Below are 11,894 nucleotides of genomic sequence, written 5' to 3' on the forward strand. Positions count from 1 at the left end.
AATGAAAATCTTAGCATCTTCAACCCTGCCACCTCCAGCTCCACCTCCTCTCTTTTCATCAGTGCCACTGTCTCCAAACCATATAACATAGATGGTCTCACAACCATCTTGTAAACCTTCCCTTTAAATCTTGCTGGTACCCTTCTGTCGCAAATCACCCCTGACACTCTTCTCCACCCACTCTTCTTCACCACGCTTGGAGAGAGCCAGCAGTGGTCCTGGTGGTAATGGTCTGTGGCTGCAATCAATTTGTAATCAGGTTCACATCTGTTTCTTGCTGTTGCAGTGAGGCTGAAACCCAACACCCCCTGAGCTGCACACTGGTGTCCTTTGCTGACATTTGTAAGCGTTAAATTGGTGGCCCTTTTCAGTTTGAGATATATATATATATATATATATATATATATATATATATATATATATATATATATATAAAGATAGGTGTAGAAAAAAACTTTAATTCATAGCAGTACAAGCCTGTTTCGTGCATCATGCACCCATCATCTGCCAAGTTGGCTATACAGCAAAGAAAAAAAAAACCCAGCGAATAAATGCTATGTTGCCTCTCACCATGCCGCTAGTTGTGGTGCACAACAAGCAACCAATGGGAGGATAGGAAACATTTGAAAAGTAACATCAGGACCATCATTACAACCAATGAGGGAGAGACTGGAGCTCGTTTTGAAAAGTAAGGGCTTAAAGAGCCAGTGCATCGGATTTATTTTAATACTCCTCCCCACCCCACACACCCAGGGACAATTCAGTATGGCCGATTCACCTGACCTGCCTGTCTTTGGACTGTGGGAGGAAACCGGAGCACCCAGAGGAAACCCACGTAGACACGGGAAGAACATGCAAACTCTACACAGAGGACGGCCTGGGACGATCCCCGAGGCTCGAACCCAGGACCTTCCTGCTGTGAGGCAATCGCACTAACCACTGCGCCACCGTGCCGCCCAAATAGCATACTTTTAAAATATAACAAAATAAAATAACACCCAATGGGGTCTTTTACGTACATCATCTAGTGGAGTGGGTCCGATGAGTGTGTGACACACGAAACAGGCCTGTACTGCTATGAATTAAACTTGTTTTTTTCCCCTAAACCTATCGTAATATTCTGCTCCTCATTTGTTGAGCACTTTTATCAACACCATTGGCGGTTTCCCGAAAAAGAAAAAAAATCTATCTATCTATCTATCTATCTATCTATCTATCTATCTATCTATCTATCTATCTATCTATCTATCTATCTATCTATCTATCTATCTATCTATCTATCTATCTATCTATCTATCTATCTATCTATCTATATATCTATCTATCTATATGCCTGTTTCTGTTAGAGAGTTTTTCCATTATTTAATTTATATATTCAGTGTTCTCCCTGTATCTGTATGGGTTTCCTCCGGGTGCTCAGGTTTCCTCCCACTATAAAAAAGAAGTGCATGTTAGGGTTAATACTCCTGTCTGTGCCCCTGAGCAAGCAATGGAAAGAAGTACAGGAGTTGGTCCCCGGGTGCTGCAGCTGCCCACTGCTCCTATACAATAGGATGGGTTACACGCAGAGGCAGAATTTCGATGCATGCATGTACAACGACAAAGTTTCTTCTTCTTCTCAGTAAAAGCCCATAGTATGAAGATGGGTAATTTGAAATTATGTTGAGAGTTGGCCCAAAACATTTTTCACCCCTCTACCTATGTATGAATGAAGCTCCCCAGCCCTTCCCCACATACCAGGCCATCTTTGCAGGGTGGACCACCTGGTCATCTGGGTGGGCTAGCTCCCCCCCCCCCACCCAGTAGAACCGGACCTGTCGGCGAAAGCAAGCAAAAACACAAATCTTGGCGCAGTTTACGTTGTATCTCATATAATGGAGCAGACATCCAGCACGCTTATCTGTTTCTTTTTTTCTTTTCTTTTCTTTTTTTACTTCAAGAGTAATAATGGCCACGGACGAGCATCATTAGAGGACCCAGCGACCAAAGCACAGCTGTTTTTGTGGGGTTTTGCGGCCACAAATTGCCTGCTTCGACTAACATCAGCTGACGGATGAGGTCTGCAGGCGTAGTAACATTCTGCGTGTATTTGAATGAAAGCACGCGCGTGCAGACATGTGGCAGAGTATTGTGAGGTGAAAAACCTGCAAGCGGAGCGGTGACGTATTGAAAGTAGAGCGGAGCTCTAGTTATGCAAATCTCAGGCATCGGGAGCATATGTTAACACATAACATGGCAGCTGTCTGCTTGATCGACTTATGCTCCTAAAACACCCGTGTCAAATTTCCACACCAATAGACCACCAAAAGTCCTCAAGTGTAGTGTTGTCACACATTTGCAGCATTGTGGGTGGACATTCAGCCTTTGGGGACGTGCAGGCTGTGCCGGAGGTGTCAGGCAAGGAGGGGAAAGGACAACCTACACCTTCTAGTGTTCCGGCTGGAGAAGAATCTTCATTCATCCACCCATTGACAAATTTTCGAAAAATTACAAGATCAATATCCACATTTTTAACGGACTCATATGCTTTTAGGGATATATGAAGTATGAAATCTTAAAGAAGTTGGTTTTTTTTGGTCTGTAATTTCCCATAGATAATCAGAATCAATAACCAATAATGAAATCATGCCTAAGTTAACGTCGGAGCCTCAATATTGCAATGTAGTTTAAGACGTGAATTCTTTATAAAATTCCCAAGGAGAATGAGGAACGCTACCACCAGAGGGCGACTCTACCACCTACCCCCCGTCTAGCCGCATCGACGATAATGTCAATGAGCGCAGCGCCGACCGTGAAGGAGGCGAGTTGAAACGCAGCCCTGTGCTGGAGGCGCGGGGTGTGGCCCGGGGCAGCTTTACTTCCTGTGTAGGAAAACATTTTAGCTCCGACCGACATTCCTCGATAACCTGTGCAGGTTGTGTTGTGCTGGAGTGGACATGGACTTCGACTTGTCATCAGGTAGGTGCCAAATACTTAATCTTGACACGTATACCTGGTTTGTTTTTTTGTTTTGTTTTTTTAATGAAGCTTGACATTTATGCAGCAGGTATTTCATAGAACTTCATGCATCTGGTATGATGGAGTTAAAATCGACCTTTAGGTCTTTATCCTTGACATCCGCGTGTGTCCGTCTCAGCTAATTACTTCTGATATGATGTTTATTGTCACTCTCTCACTACCAACTTTATGATTGTACTCATACTGGTCAATCGTCAGTGTGGGCCTATGTCTAAATAACATTATTCCTTCCTTGCCTACTTTCATGTAGCTGTGGGGAAGGACGATAAGGTGGAGAAGAAGGATGCCTCTGGCCAGGACCAGAATTTGTCCTGGTTTGGACACAAGAAGGATAAGGACAAGGTGAGAGGTTATGAAGACATCAGCTTAACCAAACCTCCAATATCTCGTCATTTCAATAATGTAGATCATAAGAGTTTATAAAATTGTCTTTTAGGGTCTAAAATGTTTTTGCTTTTTTGCACCAAGAGCAGATAGCAGCCTACTTATGAGACCACCTCCTCCATGTAGGACACCTCCGAGTCCTACATGGACTATAATGTTCAGGGTTTTTTTTTGTCATTCTAAATCACCGCTCTCTTGCTTTCAGGATCAAGACCAAATTTTAGAAAGGAATGATTCCAAGCCAAACCGATAACAGTAAAAGCAATAATCGATAAAGGCAAACCGACCTGCACAGTGCAACTCAAAAGTTCATAACTCGAACGTTTAACTGATTAATGTGAATGACTAAGTCATGACTCGCCCATTTTGCCCTTGTTGCGAACACCAGGTCATACCTGATTTGGCCTGCAGCAATTGAACCCAACACTGTCTTTGTTTGAATAAACTGAATCAATATCAGGTTGTCCCCAGTCCTTATCAAAGCTACATTTGCCCCCTGCAGAGTGACAGTAAATCCAAGTCTGACTGCAAGGATAAGTCAAAGCACTCTGCAAAGAAGCACAAAGAGCACAAGGATAAAGTGCACAAGAAGGACAAAGTGCACAAGAAGGATAAAGAGCACAAGAAGAAAGACAAGGAAGGAAAAGATGGAAATGAGTCAGACTCCTCTTCATCCTCCTCATCTTCCTCTTCCAGCAGTGATTAAGAGGTAGGCCATGTGCGCGTGCACACACACACACACACCTAATGTCATTTAATTGTTTCCGTGGTATAGATTAGACCAGTGGTCGCCAACCGTGTTCCTGGAGAACTACCATCCTGCTGGTTTTCTCTCCAACCCTAATTTAACACACCTGATTATATTCTACTAATTTATTATAGATGTGTTAAATTAGGGTTGGCATGAAAACCAACAGGGTGGTGGCTCTCCAGGAGCATGGTTTGTGACCACTGGATTAGACTGTGCTGTAATTGCTTTGACAGTAGGAGGAAGAACTCGGCCAAAGTTTTGTCCTGCAGACCAGATATTTTCACAGTAATCATTTTAGGTTTGTGAAAGGATGTGATAACCCAATGCTTTTGTCTCCATTGTAATGATTGTGTCTTCAGGACCCACAAGACTGCTCAGTAAAAATGCAGTTGAACTTGTTGTCTCCATTGCCATGACTGTGTCTACAGGACCCACAAGACTGCTCAGTAAAAATGCAGTTGAACTTGTTCTGTATCTGGCACACCTAGCTTCAAAGGTTACCCTGCCACAGCCACATTACTGGTTTGTAATGAATTGTGTGTGTCTCAGGCCTTACCAGCTGTCAGTTTTGATGTAATCATGCCAAACGCCTCACTTTGGGTGTGGGACAAAGTGAGGGGCAAAGTTTTGGGCGAGTCCGTTGCTGTCATTTATGGCTCAGACAACACTAACCTGTATTTTCTGTTGTTAAGGGACTATCTCATTCATGTTCCTCCTTTAACCTGCAACCAGTGCTGCAGCCGATAACAGTTTGTTGGCATTGCACTGTCTCTTTGCATTACTACTTTGTTGCTTTACAGTGATTATGGGAAAAATACACTGTATTGGTCAGGGTTGTCTGAGTAATAGTTTTTTTTTTTAGTTATAGCTTTAAGTATGGAGGAGAACAGGTCAGATAGGATCACCATAAATGAGTTATCTAATGTAATATATACACATACATTCTGGTACTTCTATGTTTGTGAGGAGAGATCGTTGACTGCATTCCCTAGTCCTTAACTCTAACCTTAACCATCAGAACTACATGATGCCTAACATAACCCGATCCTAATTCTAACCGTAAACCCAAGTCCTAACCCCAAAATAGACCCTTAAAGAAGTGAGGACTGGCCAAAATTTCCTCACTTTGCAAAAATGTCCTCACTCTGATGGTTAAAAACTCAATTAGTCCCCATAAAGATAGAAGAACAATAACACACACACACACACACACACACACACATACCGTAGACAAACCTGCCATGACCTGACAGACTATGTAACATTGATATTCCATCTAAAAATGCATGTTATTTTGGTACATATCAGGGCTAATGCAGCTGCTAGAGCTCATCATACATTAATGATGGGAACTGTGTCATTTATATTCCAGTAACACAATGTCTCTTTGTCATTTCAGAAGAAGAAGAAGCACTGAATGACTGATTCTTCTTTTGGGACCAGTCTCCGTATTCCTGCTGTATTTGTGCCTATTACAGAATAGATGTGTGTGTGGCGGCGATGCTGTCCTGTGACTGGTTTCATGGAAGCACAGGTTTTGAGTAAATAAAATATAAAATGACTTGGATTAAACAACAGAGTGGCCAGAACGATTTGTGTAGGTACATTTCCATTTAGTGCTCCCTTCAAGTGAAGGGTTTACATTTGAGCAGAAGGTGGCAGCATTTTCAAAAAACAAAAGTACTTCATAGGACATTTTTGCACCTTCAGTTCACTGAATCTGTTTTCCTGATAACTTCTTATGCATGTAAGAATGGTGCATCATATGTATGTTGCATTTTTTTCATTTGTAAAATAAATGTGAAACCAAAGACTTATTCATCTACTATTCTTTTTTAGCCTTGCAGTTTTGGGATTAGTGGGCGCAAAGCAGCTCATTTGCCTTTTAGTTTTACCCAAAGCAAAGCTATTGATGGATGGGGAAAAAACAAACTGCGCAGAGAAATGCAAAGCGTGCTGAAAGCTCGAGCAAAAGATCCTTCTCATCCGCTTCACTTGACATCAATTTTAAAGTTAAAGTCAACCGCAGTCAAGATTTTCAGAAGGAAAATTTACAACATTTAATATTACAGATCCCCCCTCAGGTCTCTTGAATCTTTTATGTTGGGGCATAAAAGAAAAATGGAAGATTTTCAGGAACAAAATAACAGATCGAGTAAGCATGTTTGGGGGCTGCTGAAGCCATTCGTCATGCTAAGACCTTGGTGCTGTTTGACCTTTAAGGAAGAACCAAGATGAGAAATGTGGGGGTTAAGTCATAGAATATATTCAGGGTCAATAGGGTCGGGTCAAATATTCCCCCCCCCCTTTTCTCCCATATTGTACTTGGCCAACTATCCCACTCTTCCGAGCTATCCCGGTTGCTGCTCCACCCCCTCTGCCAGTCCAGGGAGGGCTGCAGACTACCACATGTCTCCTCCGATACATGTGAAGTTGCCAGCTGCTTCTTTTCACCTGACAGTGAGGAGTTTCACCAGGGGGATGTAGTGCGTGGGAGGATCACGCTATTCCCCCCCAGTTCCCCCTCCTCCCCAAACAGGCGCCCCGACCGACCAGAGGAGGCGCTAGTGCAGCGACCAGGACACATACCCACATTTGGCTTTCCACCCGCAGACACGGCCAACTGTGTATGTAGGGATACCTGACCAAGCCGGAGGTAACACGGGGATTCGAACCAGCGATCTCAGTGTTGATAGGCAATGGAATGGTCAACTATTCTACAACATACAGGGTTTCAGTACTCATGTCTCATTTCTCACTCGGTTTCTGTGCATTGAATCTGTAGGTCATGTTTTCCCTGTTACATGTGACAGTATTAAGTTTGCTGTCTTTCACTGCCGGTTATGTCTTCACACTAATGTCAAAAAGAAAAAGTCCCCCTTTATTTGGTGTACCTAACGAGGGGATTCTGATGAAGACGTTAGTTACCAAAACATTTAAGCTCCTGAGGTCGGCATGGCAGCCGTCACATCCAGCAGGTTCTCTGTCTTCTCTTCCTCTTGGCTTTGTTATGAAGCTGCTTGGAGCCGTGGACTCCAATCACAAATGCGATGGCTTTAGACTTGACAGTACTGCAAAAGACTTGCAACTTGACTTTGACTTTAACCCCAATAATTTTCATGTCTTGGACTTGAACCTTTTTACTAGAAAGACTTGATGCCTTCTCTAACCCAAAGTGTGCAGCCAATCAACGCTTCATTTCCATAATGACAGATCCACTTTGATTCAATCTGTAATAAATATGCATTTTAAAAAGCATTCAGGATTTGTGTAAATTTAGTATCTTAACTATTAGTCTTATAATTTTTGAACTGCCGTTAAATTTGATGAAGAGTAAATAATGACTTGTTTAGACTTGGAACACAGTGACTCGGTCCCACCTCTACCTGTAGTAGTCTTCCATTTTGGTGCTCAAAACATCGCTGATGTACTTTATGCTTTATTAATCCCTGTGGAGAAATTTACCATCTGCATGTATAACCCAACCCTATTGTAGGAGCAGTGGTCAGCGGCAGTGCCCAGGGACACCGCCAGTTCTTCTTTCCAATCCCTTGGTTAGGGGCACAGACAGGAGTATTAACCCTAACTTGCATGTCTTTTTGGTGGTGGGAGGAAACCGGAGCACCCGGAGGAAACCCATGCAGAGACGGGGAGAACATGCAAAGTCCACACAGAAAGGATCTGGGATGGCCTAGGGTTCGACCACATGACCTCCTTGCTGTGAGGCAACAGTGCTAACCACTGGGCCACTATGCTGCCCAAATGACCACTTGGATGACTATTGCAAAAAAAAAAAAAAATCTCATTAATATTCTAACACCAAACTTGTATATGAGCATGTTGTTTATATAATATTGTAGAGAATACATGGTCATTTTAGATTTGAGCTGTGTGTTAGTGTGTGTGAAAGAGGAGAAAGTGAGAGTCAGGAAGACATGGAGAGGTTTATGGGTGCCTGTAAGCATTGTAGCATTTTTTCCATATTGTGCTGTAGTCAGGACGAGTGGCAGGCATATTCCTATGAAGACTGGCCAGCAGCCAGGGGCAACAGCTAGTGGAGACAGGCTGGACTGAGAGGAGGGGGGGGGGCAGATAGACGTACGGATAGGACACTATCCCACATCGTTCCCTCTCATCTTTGTTATTTGCTTTTATTTCTCTTTCAAAGACCAAAAGAAATAAGGAATAAGGGAAAAGTAAGTTTTCATAAAAACTCCTCGTCATTTGTCTCTTACAAAGTTAAGGTGCCTCTCCTCTTGAAGGAAACTGTTCAGTGGCCAGAAGCTGCAATGGGAAGATGGAGAGAATGCAGCTCTGTCGGTGCTCGGCGGAGCTGGTGCACTGGGGAGAACAAGATGTTTTTACTGAATAGTTCCTTCATCTTGCAAACAACAGTTTGGCTACGTGAAAGCTGCTGTGCTTTCCCAGTGCTACCCCCACTATTCAGAAGCTCTTGTATTTTGTAATGCAGTATCTTGGCATTAAAAGAAAAGAAAAGAGAACGAAAAAATGTTACAAATTACATTAGAATTTCATTGCTCTAAAAGAACGATTGAGACATACAAAAGTACACACATGCAGACGGGTGACAAATGAAAGGAAAAAGCTGAATCCTTGACCCCTACAGTGAGGGGGTCCGGGGGCTCTGTTATACTGTGGGGGAATTTTCCTGGCATGGTTTGGGTCCACTTGTCCCCTTAGAGTGAAAGGTCACTGCAAATCAATACAAAGTTATTCTGAGTGATGACCTTTATCCTATGATGAAACATTCTATCCTGATGGGAGTGGTCTCTTCCACGATGACAATGCCCCCATCCACAGGGCATGAGGGGTCACTGAATGGTTTGCTGAGTATGAAAATCATGTAAATCAGATGCTATGGCCTTCACAGTCACCTGACTGGAACCCAACTGAACACCTAAGGCAGATTTTAGACCAGCGTGTTAGACAGCACTCTCCACCTCCATCATCAAAACACCAAATGAGGGAATATCTTCTGGGAGAATGGAGTTCATCCCTCCAGTAGAGTTCAGAGACTTGTAGAATCTATGACAAGGAGCACCGAAGCTGTCCTGGAGGCTCGTGGTGGTCCGGCATCTTGCTAAGATACTTTATGTTGGTTCTTCCTTTCATTTGTCATCTGTCTGTATGTCTCCCAAATTTGGGTCTGCATATCTGGATGCATATGTACAACATTTTTAGAGTTTGTCTTCTAGTGTGCTGTGAAAGTCATTTTTTGTGTGCAGCTACCTGGACATACTGTATAAATGTGTGTATGCTGTGCTCTCCTTCCTTAGTGCTTCTATTCTGTAATGCAGACTGTATTGTAGGTCTTGAGGGATCAGGGCATACTTAGTGAAAAATTCAGTTTTGTTGAACACATCGTTCTATTGAAATGAGACTCTACTAAGTAGCAATATGCAGAATTACGTCTATCCATTGTTTCTGCCCATCCACCCATTGTTTATTCTCGCTTAGTCTCATTCAGGTTCGCTGTCCGGCTGGACTCTGTCCCAGTATACATTAGGCAGAAGGCAGAAGGCAGGGAGCCACGCTGGACAGAACACCAGCCTACCACTGTGACTAACACTCTGTCCTACCTTTGAGGCTCACATACCTTGAAACAAATAACTCTTTGAATGGGAGGAAACCTACAATGGAGAATATGCACACAACTCTGAATAGAAGTGCTGGAATCATATGTATGTATGTATGCCTGTCGCCTGCTACCCAATGACTGCTGGGATAGGCTCCAGCATCCCCGCGACCCTGAAAGCAGGATAAGCGGTTGGGATAGTGTATGTATGTCTGTCTGTCTGTCTGTCTGTCTGTCTGTCTGTCTGTCTGTCTGTCTGTCTGTCTGTCTGTCTGTCTGTCTGTCTGTATGTATGTATGTATGTACACTACCGTTCAAAAGTTTGGGATCACCCAAACAATTTTGTGTTTTCCATGAAAAGTCACACTTATTCACCACCATATGTTGTGAAATGAATAGAAAATAGAGTCAAGACATTGACAAGGTTAGAAATAATGATTTGTATTTGAAATAAGATTTTTTTTACATCAAACTTTGCTTTCGTCAAAGAATCCTCCATTTGCAGCAATTACAGCATTGCAGACCTTTGGCATTCTAGCTGTTAATTTGTTGAGGTAATCTGGAGAAATTGCACCCCACGCTTCCAGAAGCAGCTCCCACAAGTTGGATTGGTTGGATGGGCACTTCTTTGAGCAGATTGAGTTTCTGGAGCATCACATTTGTGGGGTCAATTAAACGCTCAAAATGGCCAGAAAAAGAGAACTTTCATCTGAAACTCGACAGTCTATTCTTGTTCTTAGAAATGAAGGCTATTCCATGCGAGAAATTGCTAAGAAATTGAAGATTTCCTACACCGGTGTGTACTACTCCCTTCAGAGGACAGCACAAACAGGCTCTAACCAGAGTAGAAAAAGAAGTGGGAGGCCGCGTTGCACAACTGAGCAAGAAGATAAGTACATTAGAGTCTCTAGTTTGAGAAACAGAGGCCTCACAGGTCCCCAACTGGCATCTTCATTAAATAGTACCTGTTAGAGCCTGTTTGTGCTGTCCTCTGAAGGGAGTAGTACACACCGGTGTAGGAAATCTTCAATTTCTTAGCAATTTCTCGCATGGAATAGCCTTCATTTCTAAGAACAAGAATAGACTGTCGAGTTTCAGATGAAAGTTCTCTTTTTCTGGCCATTTTGAGCGTTTAATTGACCCCACAAATGTGATGCTCCAGAAACTCAATCTGCTCAAAGAAGTGCCCATCCAACCAATCCAACTTGTGGGAGCTGCTTCTGGAAGCGTGGGGTGCAATTTCTCCAGATTACCTCAACAAATTAACAGCTAGAATGCCAAAGGTCTGCAATGCTGTAATTGCTGCAAATGGAGGATTCTTTGACGAAAGCAAAGTTTGATGTAAAAAAAATCTTATTTCAAATACAAATCATTATTTCTAACCTTGTCAATGTCTTGACTCTATTTTCTATTCATTTCACAACATATGGTGGTGAATAAGTGTGACTTTTCATGGAAAACACGAAATTGTTTGGGTGATCCCAAACTTTTGAACGGTAGTGTATGTATGTAGATGTCTAACTATACTCTTCTCTCCTCAGTTGTAAATGACAGTGTTGTATTCTGGCCAGCGGCCACCAGAGGGCGACAGAAACGCATCCGGTGTGGTTGAGCGTCAGCGGTCTCCTGGCAACAGCCGAGCTTGTTCTCATCTCAGCCAACTGCTCCACACGCACAACAGCTCGGACGGTCACCGAGCAACCAGACTACCGGCGACACGGTTGTAAGTTCAGAGTCAACTACAGCAAGTCAACTTAAGCCAATACGTGTTTTTTGTTTGTTTGTTGGTTTGCTTGCTTGTTTGTTTGTTTGTTTGTTTGTTTGTTTGTTTGTTTGTTTGTTTGTTTTTAGAGGGTGCATTAATTGACCGGAGGAGAGCGATTCAGTCCGGTTGTAAAGGTGCAGCCAGTCGTAACGGATGGGAAGAAGAAACTGTGACCGTCGGATCGAGATGAACTCGGCTACGTTTCGCAGCGTTTCCCTTCATCTGGTCGGGATGCTGCCGTGAACCGCAGCCGCCTCCGCTGCCCGCCTTCACCGGGGACAGACGCGTCTCACCCCGGGAGCCGCCAGAGAGCCCCTTCCCTCCGCGGGCGGCGGCGCCGGGCCAACTGTAGTCAACAGACCTTAACGCAGAGAGGAGCC

At 43.4% G+C, this 11,894-nt stretch overlaps 1 protein-coding gene across 1 annotated transcript; it reads left to right on the top strand.

The window, feature by feature from the left end:
• The first annotated feature begins 2,892 nt into the window (after nucleotides 1–2,892).
• LOC130116152 (putative uncharacterized protein DDB_G0292636) lies at nucleotides 2,893–5,964 on the top strand. Its single transcript, XM_056284104.1, has 4 exons — nucleotides 2,893–2,958; nucleotides 3,269–3,360; nucleotides 3,905–4,111; nucleotides 5,553–5,964. The coding sequence occupies exons 1-3, from the start codon at nucleotides 2,937–2,939 to the stop codon at nucleotides 4,106–4,108; spliced, it is 318 nt and encodes a 105-aa protein (XP_056140079.1). The 5' UTR covers nucleotides 2,893–2,936; the 3' UTR covers nucleotides 4,109–4,111; nucleotides 5,553–5,964.
• The last annotated feature ends 5,930 nt before the right edge of the window (nucleotides 5,965–11,894 follow it).

Source organism: Lampris incognitus, chromosome 7, assembly GCF_029633865.1.
Source record: "Lampris incognitus isolate fLamInc1 chromosome 7, fLamInc1.hap2, whole genome shotgun sequence".
Classification (NCBI taxonomy): Eukaryota; Metazoa; Chordata; class Actinopteri; order Lampriformes; family Lampridae; genus Lampris; species Lampris incognitus.

Coding starts and splice junctions, on each gene's coding strand:
- LOC130116152 (XM_056284104.1), top strand. CDS start 2,937: ATGGACTTCGACTTGTCATCAG. Junction 2,959..3,268: donor GGACTTCGACTTGTCATCAG/GTAGGTGCCAAA, acceptor ACTTTCATGTAG/CTGTGGGGAAGGACGATAAG. Junction 3,361..3,904: donor ACAAGAAGGATAAGGACAAG/GTGAGAGGTTAT, acceptor TGCCCCCTGCAG/AGTGACAGTAAATCCAAGTC.